The sequence below is a fragment of the Rhea pennata genome, chromosome 18 (assembly GCF_028389875.1).
Source record: "Rhea pennata isolate bPtePen1 chromosome 18, bPtePen1.pri, whole genome shotgun sequence".
In the NCBI taxonomy this organism is placed as follows: Eukaryota; Metazoa; Chordata; class Aves; order Rheiformes; family Rheidae; genus Rhea; species Rhea pennata.
This window is the reverse complement of record NC_084680.1, coordinates 12495192-12522868: the sequence shown is the minus strand read 5'-3', so window position 1 is coordinate 12522868 and position 27677 is coordinate 12495192. Positions and strand designations below refer to the sequence as shown.

The 27677-nt window shown below is 41.6% G+C and overlaps 1 protein-coding gene across 3 annotated transcripts in view; it reads right to left on the bottom strand.

Annotated features, from left to right (window-relative positions):
- GSN (gelsolin) overlaps positions 1-26363 on the bottom strand; it is a 28872-nt gene extending 2509 nt beyond the window's left edge. Inside the window, exons 1-13 of one of the 3 annotated variants that reach the window (XM_062591160.1) lie at positions 26301-26363; positions 10194-10395; positions 9019-9173; positions 7789-7950; positions 7419-7568; positions 7030-7119; positions 6033-6165; positions 5588-5676; positions 4314-4529; positions 3116-3249; positions 2484-2574; positions 1331-1501; positions 234-408 (exon numbers count right to left, since the gene is read on the bottom strand). In XM_062591160.1, the coding sequence (XP_062447144.1) occupies positions 234-408; positions 1331-1501; positions 2484-2574; positions 3116-3249; positions 4314-4529; positions 5588-5676; positions 6033-6165; positions 7030-7119; positions 7419-7568; positions 7789-7950; positions 9019-9173; positions 10194-10386 (1759 nt within the window). In that variant the 5' untranslated portion in view covers positions 10387-10395; positions 26301-26363. Of the gene's footprint in view, positions 1-233; positions 409-1330; positions 1502-2483; positions 2575-3115; positions 3250-4313; positions 4530-5587; positions 5677-6032; positions 6166-7029; positions 7120-7418; positions 7569-7788; positions 7951-9018; positions 9174-10193; positions 10396-11614; positions 11840-25397; positions 25445-26300 lie in introns of those variants that run through there. The other 2 variants (XM_062591159.1, XM_062591158.1) reach the window with 2 other exon arrangements.
- Between the last annotated feature and the right edge of the window lie 1314 nt (positions 26364-27677).

The window sequence follows — 27677 nt, the reverse complement described above, 5'->3', positions numbered from 1 at the left end:
GGCTCCACACAGCAGAATGGTCCGTGTCATGCAGTTCTCTGTCTTAAGTTAGAAAGTGTGGAGGACCTATCAACATGAGTGTGCTAGTAAGCATAACGAAGACAGTTTGGAGGAGCTGTTCTGTGCCTTTATCCACATTTCCTTGTTCTGGGTGAAAAAAATATCCATGAAACAATCACAGACAAAGTGCAGCTACATGAAAATAATCTCAGACTCAGTTGTGCTTTCTTCACCTGGCTCTCTGCCCTCAGAAATCTGTACTGGGCGAGCTCCAAGAATCTTCAGCAGCTCTTGTGCTCCTGATTTTTCAGCATTGCTGGCACCTTGGCCAACCCAAAGGTAAGCAGTAGAGGGAGTCTTCAGGACAAAGGCATCATTGGAGTTTAGCTCACTGGCAGTAGGATCCAGCTGAAAAGAAAGAACATTGCATGTGTCAGCTGTAACCATCCTCTACACAGAGTTCATTATTTCAAAATAATAATCAGTACTTATTGTTGAATAAACTTCAAACAAGACATTCGATGCAAGCATGTAGAGTTACAAGAGATGTTGTGTATTTGTCTACTGAGTAATGAGCTAGGACTAATCATATGAGAAAAGTAAATGTGTGTTTCTCTAATCTTCACATACATGTGACATATGGTAAGAATATTGGAGCTGTCGCTTTGCCAGATCTTAATGGTTATGACAGGAGATTTAAGAACTTGCTGAGGAGACCTTTGTAGAGAAATATCCCTGCCACTAGGCTGATAAATTGTTAATTGACAAAATTTTTCCTACATCAGCAAAGATATGCCATCATGGAGCTAGAAAATTAGGAAGTTGGTGCAGACATTTCTCCTTGCCTTGCCTATTGCTATTGACCATGATTTCTTTATCTATTTTTTGTTACTATGTGATTTGGGGTTTTCTTTTTTCAAGACACAGGGCAAAAATTCTATTTTTGTATAAGATATTTAGCACTTTATTGTTCGCTGATAGCAGTGCTGTCGCACACACTTAGAATGGATCCTGATATTCCACAGCAGATCCTGATTGTTTTCAACAGTGTTTGAAAAGTATCACTGTATAGGGGGCACAGTATTTACTGGAGACGTAAGAGAAAAGAGTTTAAATATAATCAAGATGACACTAATAAACCAATGAAAACATAGTGATTACCAGTACTTATCCATAGGAAAAGGGGACGCTCTTAGCAATTTATAAAGGTTTTGAAGCGTGTTTCAGTTTACATCAGAAAGTAGAACTCGGCCTTTGTTCTGTTCGAAGTAATCGTGTTCCTACCACAACTTACGCACAGCACATGAAATCTGGCTCTCTTTCCACATACCTCTACTGCTCTGGTAGCTCCTGAGGTGCTGGATCGGACCTGGAACAGCCGTGTTTGTGCAGGTGCTGTCTGGCCTCCTTCCCTAGAGGTGCCACCCTTATAAACAATCAGGGGCTTTCCACCAAACATGCTCATCAGATGAGGTGGCTCTTTTCCTTGCACTACTCGTTTCTAAAAAGAACAAAAGAAAAAAAAAAGAACAAAAAAAACCACACCTTACTGTCAGTTTTAAGCTGATAAAGACTAGCACAAGATCTGCTGGAAATGGCCTTTAACACCATGTTTCCAGCTGGTCATGGGAGCTTAGTTATTACTTCCTACACAAAAACAGACTAGCGTTTAAACTGAGCTCTCAAAATTGTCATTTCATTTTAACTGAAGAGTGATCCATTGGCACAGAGGCCAGCAAGTAACAGTCAAAAATCCTGTCACACACTGGCCATTTTCAAAGCCTTCTTGCAGAATAGCTGGAGTGTAGTTAAGGCACACAGCCTTTCCCCAACCCATCCACTGCAGCTGGCTGCTACCACTATATGATTGGGTTTGTCCACTACCATTTGGTATCATATAGCTTATAAATAGGATCCTAAGCATCCTTTTTTTCTGATACAGTGGCTGTCAGGACAGATCATGCATTTTGGTAAGTTACTATTTTTTCTAAGAATTACAAATATGCCCTCTTCCATTTTTAAAATGTATTGGCCTTTCTCACTGTTTCTTAGCCGTTTAGCCCTTTCAATGTCAGACCTTTTCTGGCTTCAGTTTAGAAAATCTAACTGAAATATTTCATTTTCATAAACTATTTGCTTGCTTCTTATTCCTCCCTTGAATGCCAAAGGCTCTCCAAGTCACATGCATTTTCTCTCAATCCAATTTTAAACTAAGAATAAAAATAGATATCTTAGTTGATTCCAAGAGTTTGCAGTCTGCATCAATCCAGCTGCCCCTGAAAGGGGGTACTAAATACAACCAAGGTGGTTCCTTTTCTTTCTCCTAGCAAGCTCTGTTGGCCAACAACAATTGCACTGATTGGTATAAAATGGTGACTGTTAACTCCTGAGCATTAGTAATGCTAGGTCACAGAAGGCTCACAACCACTTGTGAGGTACATGAAAGCAATGCATATCTAATTTTTCACACTGTTTTTATTTACCTGTACAGGGCTGCCTCCCAGCTCCTCATCCAACTGTACTGTGAGGAATGCAGCAGTTGTAATTTCATCTTGGGTGGAATCAGCACCCTGCCTGAAAGACAAGGCAAAATTTTAGAATGGTATTTTCAGTATTTTTTTCCTCACATCTTATAGAGATCAAGAGAAAAAAAATAAGGAAAACCTTGATGTTACTAAAACCCTGCAGCATTTTACTGTCAGCATGATGGAGAAATCCACTATCTTATACAATAATACAGTGATTAGAAGAAAAAATAGGGATGTTTTCCAGATAATAAGCACAGATTTGTTAGTATCTTAATGCCTATCTCATAGTAGTACTGTTACCAGAAACTACATATGCAGCCCCTACACAGACTGCACTCTTCCACATTGTATTTAAAAATAATACTAAAATGTTTGCATAGTAACTCCCCACATCGTGCCACTTCAAACAAAACATTTCAGATCTTGGGCTGTGTTTTGTTTGCAAGAGAAGATTATCCAGGGTGAAATCTTATTCCCCAAAGATCTCCTTTAAGTGGCAACCAGCAGTGATCCATTTTCAAAGAATTGATCTCTAGGCCCCACACAGCCCCAGTGCGTGGAGGTCTTGCACTGGAAAATTTTCTTACCAAGTGTAGATAATCTGTCCCTGTTTTCCAGCATGCTGGTAGTTGTACAAGATAATATAGCTATCCCCACCGTAGAACTGGCCATACTTTGACGGATCCACTGGCACTTTCTCTGAGCCTTCTATTCTCCAGATCTAGAAAAGGAGCAGCAAAGGAAAGGAACAGAAATATTCCAAGTGAAATGCGACAGCAAAATAAGCAGTAAACAGAACTCACATGCTGTTTTCTTCCCAAATCCAGCCTTCTAAACTTGCAGTCCTACGGCACCACCTGCTGGAAAAACCTGATAAAACACTGGCGTTCCCACCCACCAACTACTTCCACAAAATTTTCAGCCAGGCCTGGAAGCAAGGTTAACTTAGCTGTCCTACTGTTAGCTCCCAGATCTTGACCAGATTCATCAGAAGGATCAGAATCACTGCAGAAAATGTGAGTTAGACTACTAGCACTGCCAGCACTCATGCTAGTTTTGTATCTGACATGATTATTTCAACTTCTGGGCAGCCAGGAAGCTATCAGCCTTACTGGGGACTTCTGAAAAGCCTAATGATACCTAGGACCTCTATGGGCCATGGGTATGGGATGAGACCCAGTACTTAACCTTTTAAAATCCACCTCTAGCACAGCTTCTAGGCACAAAGGCCTACATATAGGTGCATGAGACATGCTCTGAGACAATCGCCTCCACATGCATAATGGCAAAAGCTGGAACAAAGGAAAGGAGGAAAGCTGAGAAAAATTAGTCTGGATCCACAGTTTGATGAAGCATCACTCCAGGACAATTTTAGGGTTAAAATAACAGTTCATCTACACTACTTGGCTGTAGGGATCTCAAGAATCTGCTGGTGTTTCTGGTGTTAAAAATTATCCCATAGTTTATGAAAGTTTAGCATTGGTGAGTCTTGGGCCTCTGTCTATCTCAGTGTTCTTTCAGGAATGCCGTCAGGTAGCAAAGACACTTCTGGAACCCCTCCCAAAAAGATTCTGACATTGCTTACCATGACGGCAAATAGCACTTATAGGTGCCTGGAATTCAATTTGCTCTCAGGTGATAATGTAAAAGCAATGTGCCTTGTCTCGGGAGTACTGTTAAATTTGGAGTACTCCTGGAACTGTTCTAACAGCTACAGTGTGGGTAAACCCAAGCGGTTCCCCAAGACATCATCAATTCTATGCCTTCTTCCTGACACCCTTTTACCTGTTTCCTGCCAGAGCCATCATCTTCCATCCCATGCTGGGCTGCCATGGCCTTGGAGGTGTGCAGAGTGGCAGCATCAAAAGGTACCTTCTCGATCTTGGCAACGTGACCAGAAATGTAAGCCTGCCCCAGTCCTTCTGTCTGGTCCTTGTCCCGCCAGTTCTTGAAAAATTGCTTAAACAAAGGTGTCTCACCACTCTCAGGGAGGACTTGGACCTGAAACAAATGAGACAACCTGTGAGGAGCAGCCTTACCCCACATCATATATGGTCCCATCTCTGGCTGCTCCTAGCCGTAGCATAAATTCTGGTTTCAGGCTGACAGATAATTGCCTGGAACAACTCTTCAGAAGCTGCAGCAGTTAAATGTTTGGTACCAAAATGTAGTATTAACAGCAAAGTGACAGGTAGCAAACATACCAAACACACCTGGCACGCAGGTCCTACTAGTGCCAGACAGCAACCAGTAGTTCCACCAGCTGTTACCATACTCAGTAGATCTTTACTGAGAGAAAAGATACCTCACAAGCCATGTATTTTCTTCTGCTTGTGACCCCTGGTTTGAAGGGGTCTTTTGCTGCAAGCCTTTCTTAAGCCTTTCTGTTATATACCATTACAATCAACAGCATGGATATCAGAATATGCTATGGGATATAGACTTTGTCTACAGTGAGTTTTGAGCAAGGCTGAAGAGGAGTTAAGCTCTTAAAATCACTGCCCCAAAACAACAAAGACAGATTTTTTTATGCCCTCTCTTTTTCACTGTTTGGGAAAAGATAAAAAAATGTCTGAGAGAAAGAAATGTTACATATTAGTTGTGCCGGGATAAAATTACAAGAGGCAATGGGCACAAATTGAAACACAGGAAGTTCCATCCAAATCTAAGGAAAAACTTTTTTACTCTGAGGGTGACTGAGCATTGGAACATGAGAGGCTGTGGAATCTCCATCCTTGGAGATATTCAAAAACCATCTGAACATAGTCCTGGGCAGCCTGCTGTAGGTGACTCTGCCTGAGCAGGGTGGTTAGGCTAAATGTTCTCTTCCAACCTCAATCACTCTGTGAAATGCTATTGTAAGGACAGTGTTAACACAGGAGCTATACTGTTTAAAATGACCCTGCAGGAGAGCAGATCTCCCAAAACAGGAGCTGCTTGAAAGACTGCTAGGACACTTCACATTAGTTGTGCTCTGTGCAAGTAACTGGCCTGTGCGACAGAAAAGTATCTTTAGTGGTGTTTGGGGGTTTGGCCATATGTGGACTGCACTTCCTTACCTGAGTATGTTTGGGATAACCCATCTTTTCAATGAATTCTGAAGCAGTTTTCAGGGCTGCTTTCTTCTCTTCAGAATTGGCACCCTTTCCTTTAATGAAAACAGAGAGAAAAGAGGTCAAATTTTTAAAATTCTGCGTACTCAGAGGGGAAACTGTCCCAGGCACTTCTACCTGTTGTTACAGGAGAAGGGCCTAGCCTTCCAGCTAGAAGATGATGCCAAGCAGCAAATGACAATTGTTTTATTACTTGGATGCAAATTCTAATTCCTTCTCCCCAGGCAAGCAGTAGGAGAAAGCATTTCTGAGTTCATTAATGCTGTCTGTACTTAGAAAAGCACCACCACCAAATACACCCTTCCCTAACCTGCTTGAATGAAACAAAGGTCAGTAACTGCATTTAGATCCTATGCATACATAATAGCCTTCATCTCCACCTCTGTGATACCTTTCCAAACAAAGATCTTTCCATCTGTGCCATGGTCCAGAATGAAGCAGTCATCTGTATTCAGGGCTGCCTGAGAGAAGGGGTTCTCATCCGCCACCAGAGAGACTGCCATGTTCCCTGCTCCATTGGAGACCTGTGATAACACAGTACAGAGGCACAGATGAGGCATCATCTGTCCCCCTCCCACTACACAGCAATAGTCCAAAACTCAGGGAGCAGAAGGTAAATCAACTTGAATGCATTGGCTGCTTTGAGCACTATTGTTTTCCAAACAGTTTATCTTTGACACAGCAACAATATGACAAAAACAGAACAGCTACTACGGAGATTTCAAGAACTTCCAGCAAAGTCGATACTGCTGGGACCCAAGAAGGGTTGATCCAAAATAGTAATACCCTTGCTGCAAAAGCAGCCAAGAAATATCTCCTAAAGCAAAGCAGCTGCATGCAAAACTGGAAAAGACTGTTTGGTAACTAAGAATGGGTCTCCCTATATAATGTGGGTTTAATAGTTCAAGTTCTGTACTTACTGATGCATAAAGGTCTACATGACAAACCACCTCAAAAGACATTCACCAAACCATTAGTAGAGACTGCTGTAGTGGTTCCTAAAATGGTTCCTAAGAAGACCTGGACATCCTCCTGCACTTATACTAGTTGGTGGTATACATTATCTCAAAAACCACTGCTCATCATGCTCACTGAATAGAGAAAGGGGTAAAGTCGGGGCACTAGGCTCACACTTTTTAATTTATTCTTGTCATCTTCCTAACACAAAGCCTGATAACATAACAGAAGACTCCCGTTATTCATTTGTTTCGTATGCAGTGTAAGTAACCAAGGCTCATATAACAAACTTAGTAAGAAACTAACAGTAGAACTAGACTGAAGCAGGACTCAGATCAGATCAGCTCTTCTCCATTCCAGCTCCATCTAATTGTGCAAGGATCACCACCCTCCACAAAGTTATTTGTCAGGGTCCATCTGTTTCTCGTTACCTTATAGAGCTTAGCCAGCTTTCTATTGGCTGTATCAGTTTTGGTTTCATCAGAAACTCCCAGTGGCAAACTGGGCTTTGGTCCCAGAACCTGCGAAAGAAAGAAACAACATTGCTAGCTGATCCACGAGAAACTCTGTTCCACAGATGGTCCAGCCACAAGGAAGAAGTAGAAGAAAATTTCAAATCAACAGCAAAAATAACATACATCGATCTCCCAAAGATGCAGAGCCTCTTTGGGAGCCTGCATCACTATGAATTGAGTGTGGTTTCACTACCAACACTTCATGTGTAAAGACACCCTGTACTGAGCTTATCTACCTATCCCAACCATTCTTCCACATACGTCCCTTACAATTCCAGCACAGAGAAATGGATGAAGTGGATAACCTGAAGCATTTCCTCCCGCTCTGATCCATCCTCTACAACATAGACTTTGGCCCGGCCGCTCCGCTCGTTGTCCCGAATTCCCTTGGCCAGCACAGTGGCCTTCAGCCGTTCATGGCGGTTGCTGTTGGAGCCACACCACTGATAGATGTCCTGGGGAAAGAAAAAGACAATGTAGCTGCACAATGTCAGAGCCTAAACTGGGTGAGATAGCTGTATGGCCAGGCCTGAAAGATGTTAAAATACCAGCCAAACAATGTTTCAGAATGCTTAACACTTGACATCACTTCAGTTTTTCTTCATGTACTTATTTAATGAGACCTCTCTCCCAGCCCTGAAAGTTTACTAAACCTGTCTTTTACATGGTACTTACACTACCAAGGTCAAGGATGAAACAATCCCCAGTGTTGAAGCTCTCCCAGGTCACAGGGACCTCAGTTGCTCGGACTGTTCGCTTGCCTTTGACTTGAAGAAGCCTCTGGACAGTTACTTCATTGGGAACCACGTGCCTGAAGCCAGAAGCCACGCCACCAGCCTAAAGAGAGAGAGAAAAAAAAAATCAATTCACACTTGTGCTTTTACTCCAGAAAGAACTGAAAATTCTACTAACTTGCTATCTGTGAGCAGTTTTTGCCTCTCTCAGGAAAGAGGTCACCAACAGCTTCCAGAGGGAGCTAGTTTGCCCCAGTATGGGCTTTCATATATCAATATATCCATCACTCTTCAAATTCCTGTGATATCTATTCTACGGGATACAGATACAACACAGTTGGAAATTTCCAAATTCAAAGAAGATGATAAGCTAAGACATTTGACGGTTTTGACTGCTGGGGAGAGGGGTGTATGGAAATGCATATTTTGTCCTGCCTATTAGAAATTACCCCGGTTTCAGTATTCCCTTTCTCTGCTGATAAAGAGATACTTGCCATTTCCTTGTCCACTTAGGCAATAGGACTAAGGTCAGTTATTCCCCCAAAAGCACTCCGTGTAAGTACTTTATAAGAACTTGACTTGATGTCACTTTCCTTGTGCTCTTGGATTTCTAACAAACATAACCATTCTTGGCTGTAAGTTTCTACTTTTTCTATTCCATTTTACTGCAGTGGGATGAAAGAGCAATTCCCACAGGTATTCTTCTATTTTACCAAAATATTATGAATGCCAAGAAAGTGGGCTGAGCACAGAAAAAGAGACTGCAAAGGTCAAACTCTGTTAGGTAAGTGGGGAGAAATTATTAAATTACTGAGTAGGCATTTCTCATTAACTCAGATTGCTGTTTCTTAAATTAATTCCAGACATCTTGAGACTGTTCTTTCCTCTGCTTCTCAAAGGAAAACAAAACCCCAATTTCTAAAATTTCCTGGGGCTTTGCTTGTGTATTATTAATTCAGCCAAAGCTTTCCCCCTGGGATCTGTTGTTCTCCACCCTGTCAGTTCCAACTCATTGAAAACATCTGGTTGAGAGTGTTTTTTCTTTATTTTATTTTTATTTTTTTTAGCAACTATTAAAAGGGCAACCCATCTTCTCCTGAGGAGAGAACAGCATGTAATTTCTTGCAGATTTGATTCAGTCTGGCAGTATAAAGACACAAGGATTGCCTACCTTGTACTTGATGCCAGATTTGAAGTACCCCAGGAAAGTTGAGGACTCATGGCCTTGCACTTCCCGATGCTGGACAGCCTTCCCTTGAAGGTAGTCATCCATCTGGACAGTGAATATGGCAGCTGCCCCACGTTCATCTTGAGAGCTTTCATCTCCTAAGAAATGAAAAAGCAACAGCTTGGAGACAATATGGGGTTTCTGCTTCTATGTTCAACCACGCAAAAATACTAGGGAAAAAGATAATCTCTGAAAAGTTTCCAGAAAGGTCTGCAGAATAGCCATTTCCAAATTTTTTATTAATGACCCTAAATCAGTAGTATAAACTATGCATTTTTCTGGCAGACTCATTATACGATCATAACTGCTGCAGTCCTCTGAAGAACTGCTGCTTTACAGCTATGTTTTTGACAGGCATCATACACTCTCTCTTTGCCATCTCTCCTTGTCCTGGGAGAAAACCTGCTAGAGGCCAAACGCATGGACAGATGAAGCAACAGCAAGGTGCTGTCATTAGGCTTTATGAGGGCTATAGAGATTAATGCAGCACTAGTTCCACAGTAGTTTGCCTCTCAAGTCTACCAGTCACTCTTTCAGGGGAAAGGCTACGGACAGGTAGCAGACATGACAAAATATCATACTTGTATCCTACATAGCTTTGACTTTAACATGTTTCATGAGTCTTGGCTTTGCAAGATGTAGAGAAAGCCTTATCATGTTACTCAGTGACATTTACTGCAGAAGGCAGGCCAGTGAGCAGGTCTAAACTTTATGGGGGAAAAAAAAAAAAAAAAAAAAAAAAGTCCACTCTGAGCCAGGAGGGTATTTACTGATCTTTCAATAGAAAGATTTCAGTAGCCTCTTTCATCTGAGACCTAATCTTCTCTATGGACCTGACAGAGTCTCTGAAGATAGGGACAACTTCTGTATTCTTGACCAGAAAAGCCCTTCTTTCAGTGACACAATACAACTTCTAGGTACAGAGATGGCTGCACTTACGATTGCAGAAACCACTTCAAATATTTAAGGTTAGTAACACCATATTCACATAAAATTGCATTTTCTCTGTAGTCTCTTATTTCCTCTGGTAGCCCTTATTGGACAATGCTACATTAGTGAGAGGAGCAGAGTTCACTTTGGGCTGCCGGTTCAGCAAGGTAACTCCCATCAGATCTTACCTAACCAGAAATGCAAGTCGTACTGGAGGTTCCCATTTCGCTGTTTGATGGTGTTCAGCACAAGATAGGAATCTCCTGTGAAGAAGTCTCCATACAGATTTTTTGGCACCGGTACCAAATCAAATTTCTCAATCCTCCAGATCTGAAGGCCAGGTTCCTTCCCAGCCTTCAAAAACTCAGCGTGCTCCACCATGCTGACAGGCTAGATGTAAGACAGAGAATATTGTTCAATATGCATAGCACACATAGATTACACAGGCTTTGATCTCTTAACTATTGTTCCAGGCAACAAGTGGAAAGTTTCCTATTTTCTCTTGCACTGAATTTTGCAAAATCTCTCAACTGATCACTGTTAAACTTCTGTTCAACTCTGCTTCCTGACTTACTCCTGACATTCCTTCCTAGACTTTCTGTTCTCCATTCTTTGTCAGTAAGTCTGTCTCTATTGATTTTACCCTGTATATTACACCTCTTTCTTTTCTATCTATTGCTTTTTAATACGGCATATAAATAATAGACAAACTCCCTTGCTGACTATTCTTTTGTCTAAATATTCCATGAGTTCCAAGAATCTAGGAAATAAACACACTCCCTTTAACTATGTATGTTGTATACCTAGCACAATCATTATTCAATGATTCCTAAAACTCGGATAATCTTATCTGTCTCTCTCTGGAAAATGTTGTGAATATCATCACAGAGTTAGATTAACGTGTTTCTTACAACTCTTCTGTTTATAACTCTGGGAGACATTAGTTCAGTACTTCTATATAACTCTTCTCTTCTAGGAATTACACTGACACAGAAAACATCCTGTCTTGAAGGACACTGCAATTTTGGTTTAAAACATGTACTTTCATACTAATGCCATGTATTAACAATATGCTATCTATTCTTTGAACAAATGTCATGGGCAGCTTCATATAACTATAATTTAAAAAAAAAAAACAGTCTGGTAGCACTGGAAAGAAATAAAACACTTCTTTAGTATTGGCAAAGGGGGTTTGTCCACATATTATAGCATGCCTTTGAGTCATATCAGATAATAGGGTGGAAAAAATTAAAATGTTATATTAGCAGCATACAGTATTTTGACAAAGAAGATAGTTCATAGTAGCTGATGGACAGAAGTACAATATGCTCAGCTTTCAAGCCAGAAATAAAGAATGTTACAAACTAGAAAGCAAAACAGCAAGTTAGCTACCAAACTGATCTGTAAACGGAAATCTGATATCAAACAGATAAAGACGGAAAACAATGAACTTATTGTTTTGATTCCTGACAGCCTGACTTAATTTCTTCCAAATTCCCACCACAAATTTGAACAAAATCCTTACAAAGAGTTAGAAAAGAGTGTGACTCTTACAAATAACTGAAAAACAGAAGATTTTCAATGTTTAATTGTGATGTTAGTCACTTACCACAGCTGAAAGCACAACAGCTGCTGTAAGGATATATCCAAGCCCTGCAACAGACACGGAGCTTACACAGTTCAGCTTCAGAGCCATTGTGCAAAAAATGGTGAGAAATATATAACTGAAGTCTTGTTTGCACTGCAACTTAAATAGCATTTCTAACAGCTCCTTTCTTCTGCAGGAGCTGTAGGGAGTCCTTCCTTCCTTCTCTTGCTGTTAATGAAGACGCACTGTAGAAACCAGTCTTTTATCACATGCAAACACAACCACCCCCTCAGCAATATAGGGGCGTAACATGTTTGTGCACATGGTCCTCTTGGAAGCCTCAGATACTAACTCTGCCATTTACTGAGGTTTAATCCTCACAGGCAATAATTCAGGACAATATGCTACCCATTACAGCCAACAGTGCAATTAACGTTCAAACAAGCCAAATAGCTATTCATAAGGCCAGTAACAGAGGGAGAAATTAAAGAGATATCAGCAACAAAGGCAACATTTTATCTGCTGAAAACTGCAGATAAATAGAAAGCTTATGAGATGCAGAGGAACAGAAAGGCTAGTCCAGATAGCAAGGAATGCAGAGAAAAAGAGTTTGGCGATGAGAAAGGGAATAGAGAAGAATTAAAAGGATACAACAATACAATAAAGTCTATATAATACAATCTGAGGATGGAAGGAATATGCCCTAATCTCTCTCAATTCCTCAGGGGCAACAAGAAGCAAACTTCAATATGTGCTTTGTGTGTCTTGCACCTGGATAACATCTCCACACAAGCTCCCCCCTCAGAGTGGGGGGGGGGTTCGAGACAGACCAATATATTTCAGCTCATGTATTACCAAGAGAGCATTAGTAAGACTACTAGGTATGTAAGAGAACAAGAGCTAATTCAGTAATTTCACAGCCTAGTGTTACCGAGGCTGCAGCAAGACCTTGTGACATGATTCTGACAGCTATCAAATCCACTCAGTTCAATGGAATTACAATTGTATGGCTGATAGTACCATGCTGATAACCTACCACCAGCAACAGAGCCAGGGAAGAGCTTGCTCCATCCAATCTCCATGCACTTCAGCAAGTGAATCTATCACGTTTCATAAGGGAAATGTGCAGAATGAGTTATATACCACGTTCCACCATGGCACCTCAGGAACAGATAGCCATACACGCTTACCAGAGAATGGAATTGTTCCTACAGATGCAACGAACAGATGCCTGTAATACCATGTCTGCCAAACACTGCCCAAGAGATTGCCGAATCTTGGTTCAGACTTGCTCTGTGGTGTGTGGCTCTGTATATCCTAGAAGGTCAGACAGGAGTACCAGAAGAAATGCAGCTAATGCCTACATGTATTTGCATTGCTGGTTACACTTTAGCTCTTAAGGCACATTGGAAAGAACTACTGATGGTCTGAACTTTCCGCTTTCAGAATCTCTCAAAAGATGCTTAAACAAAGGGCCAAATCCCTCACCTCCTTAAGACCATAACAAAGCTTTCACAAGGAATAGATCAGACATTTTTTTCTGTGCTTTGTCCTCTCTCCATGAGAATATTTTTTTTCTTTCTTTGTCTCTCACTGGACATACTGTTTCCTTCTCTGTTGTCCAAGCTCACGCATTTTGTTTTGAAATTTCATCTTAGCAAACTCTGTTTTAATTAATGTACCTTTGACAAATTTCCCTGCAAGTTCTCAAACTGCAAATAAGTAATAAAAACAATGTCTTTGTCTTGCTGGTATTTCTGATCTCTGCGAAGGAAGTTCAGAGTGCCAGAGGTCTGAAAAGCAGTTAAAAAAAAATTGGAATCCTAACTGTGTGCTGGGTCAGTTCTAGCAGTCCTCGGAAATCAACTGTGAATGACTTCTGCAGCTGCAGTGTACTCAAACCAAGATCACCGGACAGCATAACATTATAAAGAGATGGGTCCGTTCCAAATGGAAAAATACTTCTGACTTTTTATTAATAAATACCTGTATAGTGCCAAACTTTGCAGAATTCACAGAGTAAGGCTGAAGACCTAGGATAATCTTCCCTGCTAACAACCCATTTCGGGATAACTTCAAATCCACAGATATATGCTTATGAGCAGGTAATGGTATTTCGGAAAAAAACTGATTTGACCTTCTAATTAACTTGGCATTTTGTAAGTTTTGCCTTCAATCCAAACTTGCAACATCCATTAGCTGCAGAATGTAAATACAGGAAAAAGAAGGAGAGGCCTACGATGATTAAATTGTATATTATAGTGTTCTTTGGTAAAGATTCAGCTAAAGTATGTCAAGAAGGAGTAAGTGTAATATATTCCCACAGCTGGTATGGTCTATTACTGCTGTCAGTAAATGTTGTATTGTTAAATTAAGCCACAGAAATCTGTTCTTCGGATGTTTTATTGGTGGCATATGCCAGACGCAATTACAAGGCCCATACTGAAAAGGATGTCTTGATGGAGATCATGGGGGAAAGGCAAATTTCAAGCCTTTCAATTGAACTGTCCAGCTTAGTCATAAAAATAGTGTTATGCAGAGCCAGTATCTTATGCAAAGGAAAGTTATTTAAGGAAAAATAGAAAAGGGCTTGGAAAATGGGATTTCCATGCAGATGGATCATCTGAAAGAAACTTGGCTGCATAGCAGAAAAAACAAGAATATAAGAAAAAACGTCCAATGTTTTGAGCAAACAGTGGAAGGCAACAACGTATTATGGTATCCAGATGTGTAGTTAACATGATCACAACAAACCAATCTGAAAATACCTTATAATGGACATTAGCCTGTAGAAATAATTACAGGGATATAGCCTCTACTTAGAATAGACACATGATATGCAACAGAAGCTGACAAGTGCAAGGGACTCCAATTGTCCCATAGACCAAAAGCAGAATTTATATATTGCTTTTCCAAGAAAATATTAGATGATCCTCCTGAGGCTGAAAGCTGTGTGCTTCAGAGAAAAGGCCAGAAGAGTCAGAAGGACTTTCTGCTCTCTCTGCTCAGCCAATGTGGTATTGTTGCCTTGCTGTATATCTTTATTACGGTGCTTTTAAAAGTCCTTGCAGAAGCCCCAGCAGATGCTTCTACTGCCTCCTGTCTGAGGTTTGGTAGTTTTCTTCCCCAGTATCCAATTCAAAATATCCTTCTTATTTCCATCCTACCATCTGTAATACACACTTCTCTTTGCCTCCCTCCTTAAATATTTCCATGTATGCTCTTTACATTTACCTATATGGCCATGCCTCCTGCTCTCCTCTCACGGAGCCACTATACACAAGACTTGTGCATTCCCCTCATAAACTGCTATCAGTACTTTTACCATTTGTCTTTACTCTTCTCTCAGTTTGTTTCTGATAAGAGGGTACCCAGTTCTGTAGTCAGATCAGATGTGCCCCCACCTGAACTATAAAGAAAGAGCCTGCCCGGTTCCATTTCCAGACTTATCTATGGACACAGAGCCCACAATCACTCACTCTTTCTGTTCCATCACACTGCAAAGCCAATTAGAGGGAACAACTAATGTCTAGTTCTCCACATCAAATACACTGTCTCATCCTTGTACCTCTCACTAACTAAAGTTCTAACAATGCTATCTAAAGTGTCTTTTTTAGGAAGCAATATCATCCAATACCGATTGAAAAGAAGAGAAAAATCTTTCTTCTGTTAGGCTTGATTGATTCCTACTCAACTTCAAACATTCAGAGCAGCTTACCAAAGCTGAAGGAATGCACACATTCTACCAAAACATCCTCAGATTTCTGACATTGCCAGAGCATCTCAGACCACAAAATGTACAGAGCAGTAATGATAATAGTTTAACAGTTTTTTTAATTAAAAATCTATTAAAGCAAGATTAGATCTGTTGGAATGGATATAAATATGTATTCGCCAGTTTGTCCAGATGACATAGCAAATATTAGCGTATAGGGCTTTGCTTACAACACTTTGGACTCTGATGTGTCTAAGACTACAAAGAGAGTACATATATTTTAACCCATTCATTGAAGTTTCTGCATGCTTTTTCTGGAGCCCTGAAGATGTGCAATTGGAAAAAAAAGAGGTGGAAAATTACTGGTAAAGAGTGGATGAAAAAGAAAACAATTGCAGTGGTTCATTTAAATAAATATATCTGAAAAAAGGTCTGTGTTGAGGAGGATAGAGGTATTTTAAGTGAATGTCTACAAGAAACTGAAAAACCCCAGTGGTCTGATAATTTCACTAACAGTATTATGATTTAAAGAAAGGGTGTGTTAGGGGAAGGAGGGCGTATTTTTTTTTGTCTGACAATGCATTGGAGAGAGAACTCAGTCTCCTTTACATAAAAAAAAAGGCTATACAATATTTTACTCTCCTTGCGGCTTTTATTCAATAACTGAATAAAAGTGAGTGACAGAGCACTGGAACAGGTTGCCCAGAGAGGCTGTGGAATCTCCTTCTTCAGAGATATTCAGAATCTGCCTAGATGTGATGCTGTGTTAGACAGGAGTCTAACATGCTCTTGGTGACCTTGCTTGAGCAGGAGGGTTGAACAAGATGATCTCCAGAGGTCCCTTCCAACCTCAACCATTCTGTGATTCCATGAACCGACCACTTACGAGAGAAAAAATAAACATACATTTTCTTTGAGGATCTTTGGAGTTACAGTTAAACTGTGGCAATGCACACACATATATACCCACAGATACAGTAAGGGCTTATCCACCCAGGACTTCCCAGGAAAGCTTGGCTGAATTAAACGTAACATAGGACAGTGAAATAAATGATTGTAGGACAGGTCACCATATGGTTGTTCTCATTTACAACTCAAGTGTCCTTAGCTCACCACAGGTTCAATTAATTTGTTTTAACTAGCTACACAAACAAAGCCCACACAGGAAGGTCTGCAGCCAAGCTAGTTTTACACCATGGAATATCTAAAACACCTGCTGCTTACTTCTGGAACCATTTCTGCATTTCTAGATGACAAAAGCTGTACGTTTTATTTTAATGGATTATACTTACCGAGTATCAAATAGCTTTTTCAAATAAAGACTGAATTTCTAAAATATGGGGTGAACAGTAAACCTTAGTATAGACTCTATCCAAACAGCGTTCATGCAGCAAAAATGCCTCCTGTGCACCAATCCTTACTTTACCTTGGAGGCAATGGTTGCATTTCCACCCAGCTAATTCTCTCCTTCCATCTGCTTCAGAGCAGGTCTAGATTTACAGCCCTTGATTTACAGTGTCCTACCCTGGGTACAGGACAGAACTGCATATTCCAAGGTGTCCTGCTTCAAGAAGCTCCACGGGACACATGCTCCTTGGGGCCCAAGGTGCCACAGCTGGTCTGGGGAGGGCCTGACTTCACTGCCTCCTCATCCCCCCACCTGCACCACCAGGAGTGCTCAGGTGCCACCTCCAATGCCTTGGACAAGCCTTCCCCCTCACTCTATCATTGATAATACAGAGTCACTATTAGACAAAAACTGTTTGCAGAATATGGATTGCTTCCAAGGAAGAATACATCTCCTCAGGAAAAGAGACTCCGTTATCTGATTATTTGGAACAGGTTGCCCAGAGAGGTTGTGCAGTCTCCTTCTCTGGAGATCTTCAAGGCCCACCTGGATGCAACCCTTTCTAACATGCTCTAGGTGACCCTGCTGAGCAGGGAGGTTGGACTAGATGATCTCCAGAGGTCCCTTCCAACCCTACTGATTCTATGATAGTATTCAAGACCTCTATCAAGCACCAGGAGGATAAGTAAATTGCCACTGTACTACTGCTGCAACACCAGGAAAACCATAAGCTGCTGTGGTTTGCAAAGAGCAAATTTAGACCATTCTACTATCACAATCAGCCCCAATGAAATCAACTGGTTGCACCCGTGGCAGTAACGCATCCAGTGCAAGAGCTGTACACTCCAGACTGCTGCCCAAAATAGTGCCAAAAAAAGAGGTCAAACATATCACAAATCAAGGAATTTGTTTGCTTCAGCTTTAGCTGTTCCTACACTTTGAAGAGAATCTAAACTTTTTGACCCTAAAGTTTTACTTAATTAAACATTATTTGCATCTCAACTCATAAACCTGTGGCACATGGAAAGTATGCCACCTAAGCAGCCATTTCTTTATTTTTTCCTTATCTTTTGTAGACCCATAAAAACTCTGATGAATTTATAAAGATTGTGAGAATAAATATTACAGAATCATTCAAGTTCTGATACTAAAAAAATAGAGATTTAACACTGCATAAAATAGAGATGGAAAGATAGTTCAGCACAGTATTAACAGCTGATGACAGTGCATACTGAAAAAGGAAATACTTCTCTATTTCTTACAGCCTCCTTGCCAAAATAGTATATCATATGACTAACTCTTCAGTAAGCTACTGAAAATAAATTCAGCTTTGTTGCCAAGGTGACGGGCATTAACAAATACCTATAATGACAGACAAGATCAGTCTTCAGTCTCCAGACAGCCCTGAATTCATATACACATAAAACTAAGGAAAAGTCCATTTCCTTGTAGCCCTCGAAAAGGCTAGTAAACAAAGTGTCTTTGGGATGAGAAAAATTGGCATGCAAAAGCCTCCTCCTACACTAAACATGGTGACCCTATAAGCTATTTCAGTTTCCTCTGTATATGAGGAGCAGTACAGTTAATAGTATTCCTAGCCAATGTATCTTAACAGATACAACAAGTCACAAATCCAAAATATGCAAACTGGTATTGTTCCTTTAACAGCTTCCTCCTTGATTTAAAATAGATATCTGATTCCAAGAATAACTCAAATCAACAGTCCTGGACACAAATTACACTATGTATTCATAAATTAAAATTCCTTCATACATTAAATTATTCCTATATTAAAATCACCATAGCAAATTAAAACACTCAGATGATCCAAGTATTATTCACTTTTTCCAGCTATTTCTTTGCATTATGACTCAGATCAGCTCTGTTCTGATCTCTCTGCCTTTGGTCATTTGCATATGATCCACTTAGTAAACATTGAGGATTCAGTTCAATGCACCAAGGGTGAAAACTTCAACATGAAGGTCTGACTTTCTCCTCAGTTCCAGAAAGATTTTTTACGGTATGGGAGAAACTCTTGGATAACATACTGGTTTCCCATCTGATCAGAACACACTCAGCCGAGAACCTGCTGATAAAATCAACTAATAAAATCAACTGCCCTACCTTAACAGCATATGTGAGAGCTGAATCATGCACTTAAATACACACAGCCTAAGGTAAGTAGGGATCAGCAGAAACGACTACTTTCCATTAGTAGTGAGCAAAAATGAATTCTGAATTATATTCCAATACAAATCATTGTTCAGTGCTGAAAACATGTCTTAAAGGAGTGTTTGTGTGAGACAATCCAGTACATTAAAATCTGGCTATCACGACCTATTATGTTCCATACAGACAACTGGTGGCAACAGCCAAAACATTAATCAGGCAGTGAAGATGTGCTTGTGGTCAGCTGTAGGGAAATGACACAGATGTTCTTCCTTCAGCCACCAGGTCCTGCATATGTACAGGGAAAATGATCTGCAACTTCATGGAAAGTATTTTTCCCTTTGAGAATTAGCCAATACATTCCTCAGCAGTATGCAAGTCTGTTCAATACATTATCTTTGACCCAAAGAGCAGAATAATACACTACAACTGTAGGAGAAGGGCTGGAAAACAAAAGAGGGGCCTAGAACAAGTTCAAAAGGAAGCACAAAACACCAGGCCTTGCACTGTTGGTTTAGCATCAGATGCAACATATACTACTGCAGACATCCAGGTGAAACAACTTACTACAAACCATTGCTACGCATATACCAAAGATAAGAGAAGTACATGCAAATAGAAGGGTTTCATAAAAAAATATTTATGATTAAAAGCACGTAGATGAAATTTTGTCTTTTACTACACTGATGTACCATAGCATGTTCAAGTCTTACAGCAAGACCACAATGGGGCCTCCGCCCGACCCGACTGCAGTAGAAGCAGAAGATGCCTGGGTTTAGCACACAGAAACTCACTGTATCAGCAAGCTCCTGGTTTCCGAATCAGCTCCATATTAGCTCCATATTATCTTTCCATCTCTTAACAATCTTCACCTAAGACATAAAGCCACTTAGAATTAAGATAAATCAGTTCACTTAATAGACACATTCAAAATCAAAATGTTCCTTCTGGTTCAGGAAGAAAGATCAGAACACAAGACATGGCTAACAACTACAACCACTGTAGACTTCTGGTACCTGCATTCACATACTGACAGGCAAAAGAGACAGACCTACTGCTATGATCAAAAAATTCCTCCAGTCCTGTACCTAGCACGCACAAGCACAGGCAACATCTGCATCCCCCACAATTCCCCTCCTCAAGAGCACAGGACTCACATACTTCATATGAAGAGATTTTCTTCAGAAGACTCACAAATACCTGTTCCTTAGTAAATCTATGTGGAGACATACAGAGTTATTAGTGCTTCCCTTCTAATTTTGCTATCAGATGTGGTCACTGCATTAATAATTTAGGCTTGAAGAGACAGAATTTCCCAGAAAGGCTGCTTTTGGCTCAAAAGCCAGCCTGCCACAACCCCTGCTCAAGGACCAAGGCCTCAGCAGCAGAATGTCGAGCTTCCATCTCGACTATGTGCAGCCACAGGAAAGCAATGCTATAAATAGACATGCCAAAATATTCTCTTCTTCCTCACAGCAAAGTGTTTACAGTTCTCCCTCTGGTAATTTACAGAGGTAATTTATTTTATTTTTTTAACAGGATTCAGACTTTTGGTGTTGAGGAACCTTAAATGTTCTCAGAGCAGACAGCCTGAGAGAAGGCAAAGTCCTAATGGTGATAGCTCTCGGCATGGCAAGCTCCATCCAACCCAAAAGATTGTGGGATGATTCATTTCCTCCATGGTTTAAGGATGCTGTTTTGAATTGTAGCTGTATTTTTACTGCATGTGGAAACATTCAGTAAATAACATATGTTTAAACTTTGTTTTTGGATGGTGTCCCACTGACTGACTGGCTCCTAATACAGACAAACAGTTCTTTCTCCCTCTCTCCCAACTGTGCTGAGAGACCAGCTGAGATCAGCTTCAATTCTTTGGGTTCTCAATGGGAGGTGCATGAAGGGCAAAACAGGAGAAGAGAAAGATCAAAAACCCTACACAGCCTGTAATCAGAAAAGAACACGTTGAAATGAGTAAAAGAAAAAAAAAGAAAACAATTTTCTTCAGAGTTCATACTATCTAATCCTTCCACCCAATCACCCTCATGTCCTAAGTTTTGATCAAAAGCCTGATAACCAGGTTTGAATATCCTGCCTGAGGATGCAGTTACTAGCTATGTCCTAGTTCGCACCAAAATGAAAGACAGTTAATCTCCAGAGAGAAGTGCGAATGGGCAAAACTCCATAAAATACTCAGAAAATCAACCACTTCAACACCTGCAACATCACTGCACTCTGTTGAATACCAGCGACCCAACATGGCTATTTCAGCCTGATCTTTTCAGGTTGTTTCATGAAGCTCTCCTGAGTGCTAAGCACTAGAAAGTACCCAAGGAAGAAGCTATTAGAGCTCTTCAGAGCTCTATATAACCTGGCAAATGCATGATCAGTGGATAATCAGGGATACATATCTGGCAGTCTTGCTGAAAGTTCAAACAGGTTACTGTTAAAAGCTGCTACTTCCTTTTCATAATTTTTCTGACTATACCTTCCTTCATTGAGCAGGTGTGAAATACTGAATGTTGACATTTTAGGAACACTGCCTGATCTGATTTTCTCTATGGTGGGATTTAACAGTGGCACGTTATCAAAACGGTTTCCTTCCAGTGACCTAGATATACACCTGGATCAGCAGAGTAAGTAGCAAATGGCAAACAGGCCGTGTCAGGCAGGATTCACAACCTTTAGTGGGCCTGTACAGTGATGGACATAATGGGACCTGTACTGTTGTAAGAGAAACATTAACTGCTATGATCTGTAAAGTACCGAGTGCCAAGTAGCTAATTAATAAGAGGTCTGATAAATCTACTCTGGCAATCAGTGTAGTTCTGCTATCAGAGGACTGAATACTGTATAATGTAGTCAAAGAATCATAAATTTGCCAATATCCATGACCTCCTGGGAAGCAGAGACAACGCAGAAGCACATTTTCTGAAATCCAGGCCTGCTGTGGATGCAGTTTGTTTAGATGCTTTTATTACCATTTACTTTTATTGTTATTTAAAAAAGCAAGCAAACAAAAGCCTTTCCTACACCATCTTTTCTAGGCCTGTAGCTCTGAGCAGGCAAACAAGCAGCAAACAACTAGGGAATTCCAAGCAGATGCCACAAACCATATTTATGTCTCACTCCCATTTTTACTTTTTTCCTATCCTTTTTCTTTAAAGTGCCCCACTAAAGACAGTCTTCTACTTGGCAATCTCTCTAGGAAGAGAGGAGACCTTTCAATTAAATAAGCCCACAAAGGCTATGCAGTCTGCCTCTTTGCTTATCAGCAACCTGATTACCCCTATTTCAGGTAAAGAGGAAGGGGATAACCAGATGTGATCTAATTCTATTGTAACAGTATTTTTCATGGTAAATCCCCACAGGATGCTCCTGCGAGACAAGTTCCTGAAGGATGTAAGACAGAGTGGGCTAAACCCAGTTCTGGACTTTGGCTTGGATATAGTTAATGATACAGGCAGGAGTGCAGGTTAAAAGTAGCAAGCATTTATTTTCATTTATTTGCATTAAGGTGTTGTTTCTATGTGGACAGGTGCAACCTAATTCTTATGTAGCAATTTCAAAGGAAACAGAAAGAAAGTACTTCTCTGCAAGCATAAAATTAAATTAATTTTCAGATGGTGCTATGGATAATAAAACTACAAGATCAAAGAGATTAGAGAAATTCATTAGGGATGGGTTAATTTGTGGCTATTAAACATGATAATCTGAACGCAACCTTCAATTCAGGAAATCCGTAATCACAATAGTTTCCAACTGCCAAAACCTGCAAGGATAGACTCAAGGAAAATCACCCATGCAAATTTTGTTCTCTTCCTTGTCTAAACATCTGTTACGAGCTGCTGTCAGAGACAAAGTACAGATGAACCAGTGTGACAGCTTCTCTGCTTCTGTGCACTGAGCATTGTATTCGCCTATATTAGCTTTTCACTTCAGCATTGTTCTGTAGAGCCTCCTGCAAAAAAAATATTTCAAAGCACCAAACATGGTAGGCTCAATAGCTGTGCACTATCCCCACCTAGGGGGGTTCTGTCTGATACTGACAAAGTAGTTCAAGCCTGGCTTGTAGCTGAGAACTCAGAGAATTATACTGCTTTTACAGGAAAAGAATTAATCATACAGAGCATTTCTTTCTAATTCCCTCAGTCTTCTTAGTATCTGAAGTGATTAATTAATGATTAGGAGACTGAGAAGACCAGGACTTTAAGTAATGATGTGAGAAGCAGAAAAAGTAACATAACAGATACACAGAGCAATAAGCCCCCCCAAAAAATAACTCAAGTATTTTTTTCTTGTAACACAAAACATCAATGTCCTTTGAAAGGTACTGCAGAAGGCATCTTTCGAGACTCCAGTTTAAAAGGTTTCAAGAGAGATTACACATGTGCCTATGAAATAAAAACATACACAATTTTGTTTGCAGCTTAGATTTTTAGAAAGTCTATCAAATATCTGGTTCAGAGCATCAATCAACCACTAATCAACAGAAATAATAATACATAACTTATTACTGGAAAATTTGCCCACATAAGAATTTTCTGCCTTTTCATTAAAAGTATTTGATAGCAGCCAGGCAGAGACATATTCAGAACTAGATTACTTACATGGCAGTTCCTAAAGTGCTGTAAAGCAAACAAAAAGCAAGAGCAGCTGCATCTTCCTAGACAGTAATTACTTATTCTGCTCAAGCTACTTGATATCAGTGTTTAGTAACTACCTGCTTTACTGCAATCAATCTGCAACTTGTTAACTTTAGCTCATATAAAAGAAAAAAAAATGTTTCTTTAGGTGTAAGGATTCCAAAGTGAAACTGGAAATCTGTTGGTGTGTGGAGCTGTATATTCCTACCCAACATCCTCTTTCATGGACTGCTACTGAGTAGCAACACTAGTGTCCGAATTCTGGAATTAAACTGAAAAGCTTGTGTTTCAAATGCCAGTAAAAAGCAGATACAAATCCCGAACACTGAATACATCACAGTGCTATTTTAAGAATGATTTTGTTTCCACTAGGATTCTAAAACCATCAGACTACAAGAAAGTTATTTTATATCTGAACTTGGGGTGAAAAAAGCACTGGCTCAGCACGGGTCTTTGGAAAAAAATTAGCTGTTGCTTCTGTGGGAGGAATCATACTGTTCTCTTACCTTCTCTCTTCCGCAGAAGCAGCATTCACCTTAGCACTGTGGCCAGTAGTGTCACTCACTCAAGAGGTGGCTGAAGTACTTGTTCACAAAGGTATATAAAGTACCTTTACAAAATACAAAACAGCCTTGCAACAGAACATGTTGGGCAGTCACTCTTTCAGCTGGAGCTGGCAGCAACCCCTCAGCTTTGTAACATTATCACAAAACTAGTTTGCAGAATGCTATCTCATATTTCATGCTTAGTGATGAAAGGAGAACATTCAAAAACTGGTTGGATTTGTGCCTGTAAATTTGAAGTTGAAACCAGCAGTAGCCTTTTTGCTTTGTCACCACTTAGAAATGGCAAAGATTGATGGCTAGTTCAATCTTCCTGTATTTTCCCTAAGCACTGGAATTCCAATAAGCTGGAGAAAAACAAACAAACAAACAAACAAAAAAAAAAAACATTCTCTTGCGGATACAAAGACTCTTGGGGGACTTTGCTGGTACTTATTTTCCTCTAAAATGAATCAGTATCTGAACACTGAGACATCCAGTGAAAAATCTCTCCTGGTAATTTACATACATATATTAAGAAGTTCACTATCCACCTATGTGACCAATGAGATGCAACTACAATTCCAAACCTTGCCTTCATGCTGAATTCTAGTGAAAGCCATGGAGACTGGCTTCTCACCACTTCCACAAGCTAGCCCCAGCGATGAGGCCCGTTGATGGTAACGATAAACTAATGCTGACACTCAGTATTGGTGCACAAGTGCAGAGGACAGCATTCTCATTATGCGCTTGGAGATGAAAAGCTGAGCCCAGTCCAGGGCATGAGACCATACCTAGCTCACGTACCGCGCTGCTGTCAGGAAGGCAGCTACAATGCCAGCAGCAGCCGTCCTGTAGAGCAGATGTTAAACTCGGCTGACTTCTGCTTCGTTCTGGTAGCTGTATGGGTTAAAATTAGATCTCTCATACTGTAGCGGGGACTAAGGAATTAATCTTATTCATGACAAAGTTTAAGAAACTGGTTATAATATCCAAGGTTGTGTACTTGGGTACTTGGATACCACTTCATTTGCCCAGACAGATACTACAGAGAGAGAATATTAACTCAGCATTTTGTAAAACAGCTCAAGAAACCTAAAGGATGAAAGATGCTAAAGAAGTGTCCCCCCCCCCATTCTATTCCAGAGTAGAAACACCCTAAGATGAGCCATGCCATAATCCAGCAAAGGAATCTTTTTTGCCGATAAACTTGCATCATGCAGAAAGTTGGTAATGGAAAATTGAAAGAATTGTAATGATCAGTAAGAAAAATAAGAGACTTAGGGGAAAGTGATGCTAGTATCATCCTTGTTAGCAAAGGTTGGATTTTTTACATCCAAAAGCAAATAACATTCAAAGTAGCTTTATTCAGAGAGGATCTACTTACTAATGAGGCCTCCTTGAAACAAGTCATCCCCATAACTTTTTTTTAAAACACTTCCTAGGAAACATTTTAAATATGTTTTAAGTGTCCACATTTTTTGAATTTCTATTCAAATAGAGCTTTCAAACATTCTTACTTCAGGCAAAGAACAAAACAAACAAATCCCCCACTGTTCCCATCACATAAATGACTCATACTGCTTTTACCAGTGTTCACCACACGTCCTAAGTTAGCTGTAAAGCAGAGAAAGACCAAGCCATTGCCAGCTGCTCTCCTCTGCACCCTTATTTCTGCTTTCCTCACAGGTTTCTCACAGTTAACTTCTCAGGAACAGCAGTGCGATGCAGCAGAGCACAGGCTCATCTGGGTTTTCTGCATCTAATTATTATGTGGTATTTTTACCCTGTGCAGCAAGACATTCTTCTTCAGGGCGTGCTAACGACACGCTCTCTGATTTCATGAGACAATTTAGAAAATACAGTCAAACTCTTTGAAGGACAGTAACTATTACACAAAGGCATCACAAAATATATGGTATTATGTTACCAAAAGTCACAATGCCAGCTCAAATGGCAGGGTCGCTGCTGTAATCGCGTATGCCACATGAAATACATAGAGCCCAAACTTAAACGAGAAGCTGTTGCACTTGCCCAGGTGCTTTTCTTCTTATTAGGGGGCTTTATAAAGCTAGAGACGTGCGACCAGCCTGAAACAACGCGGCGCACGGCTTTCGGCGCGCACCAAAATGCGCCGAGCACCCTCCCGCGGAGCCTCCCGGCCCGGCCCCGGGGCTGCCCCCGCGGAGCGGGATTCCGCGGCTTCCCCCTGCTCTCCCTCTCGCGGCGGAGAAAACCGAGGCGAGGCGAGCCCCGCGCCCGCGCCGCGGCGCCCCGCGCCCGGCCCTACCTGGCGCTGGCGCTGGCGGCGGAGGGAGTTGACGGGAGCGGGGCTGGGAGCGGCGCCGAGCGGGGCAGGGCGAGGCGGGACGGGGCAGGGCCGCGCCGGGCGGGGCGGGACGGGGCCGGGCCGCGGGGCCGGGCCGCGCCGCCGCGGGGCCGGGCCGCGCCGCGCCGCGCCCCAGAGCCGCGCCCGGCCGCCAGGCGGCACGGCGCGGCGCGGCCGTTAAGGGCCGCGGAGAGCGGCCGTTAACGGCTCCTGGCTGCGCGCGCGGCGGCCGTTAGCGGCTCCTACCGCGGCGGCGCTGGGGCCCTCGGTAACACCCGCCGGGTTCCCAACCGCCCTCGCCCTCCATTTTGTCTCACGTACTTCAGCTCTGCCTCCCTCTCCGCTCAGTCACCGGGATGTTCCCGCTGGCTCCTCCGGGCCTCCCCGCCTGAGTCAGAGCCCTCTGCCGTGACTGATCCTTGCCCGTCGGGGTGACGAGGAGGGGAAGTGGTTCCTACATTCCCCTTTTTCCACACGTCACGGGCAGCCCCAAGGCAAGGGCGGTGTGGGATGGGTTGCCAGTTCTGGCACAGGAAAATTGGCAGATCTGGGTGAAGCTGGGCACTCCCACACCTCCCCTGTCTGCTCTCCTTCTGACCACTGCCCCGTGCCTCCCTTCTGCCGCCGAAGGAACAAGGCCGCCTCCAGCCTGGCGAACAAAGCTGCCCTTCACATCCCCACCGTGGGAAGCTCGGCAGCCCTGTGACCCCATGGCGAGGCTGGTGCGCTAGATTCGTGGCAACAAACTGTGCCTGGATGGAAAGGCCAGGAGAGAAATCAACAGATGATGGCAAAGTAAGCACTGCGAGGCCAAGGCTTTGCGGGAGCCTCCCACTGATCTGCTCGGAGCAGCGTCTGAGACATTTCGGCTGTGTGCACACATGGGGCCGAAGCCTCTTTGTCCCTGTGGCAGGACTGTTGCAAGATGATAAAGCAACTTGTCTCCCCACTCCAGTTCACCTGTTTGTTTTTATATACTATCACCCAAGTATTAGTATGGCTATACATGAGCACACATAGAAGAACCTTGTAGTACAGTCTTCATATAGATCATGCAGTCATTAAGCATCATTCTATGATCCAGTGGTTTAATAATTGGGTTCTGTTGTGTGGTCTGATATGCTTTATTTCATGTGCACAGCATCGGATCCTTTCTGTGTGCAATGGTGGGAGGGAGGACCAGCAGGACTGTTGGGGCCAGAGCGGGCAATTGCTTTAGAAGACGACTGCCACTTCCTTCCTGTAACCTATTCATTGAAACCCACTTCCTCCCACCAGTTCTCTAAGATACGGTATATATCTGCATATATATATATGCGTATGTCTCTACATAGATGT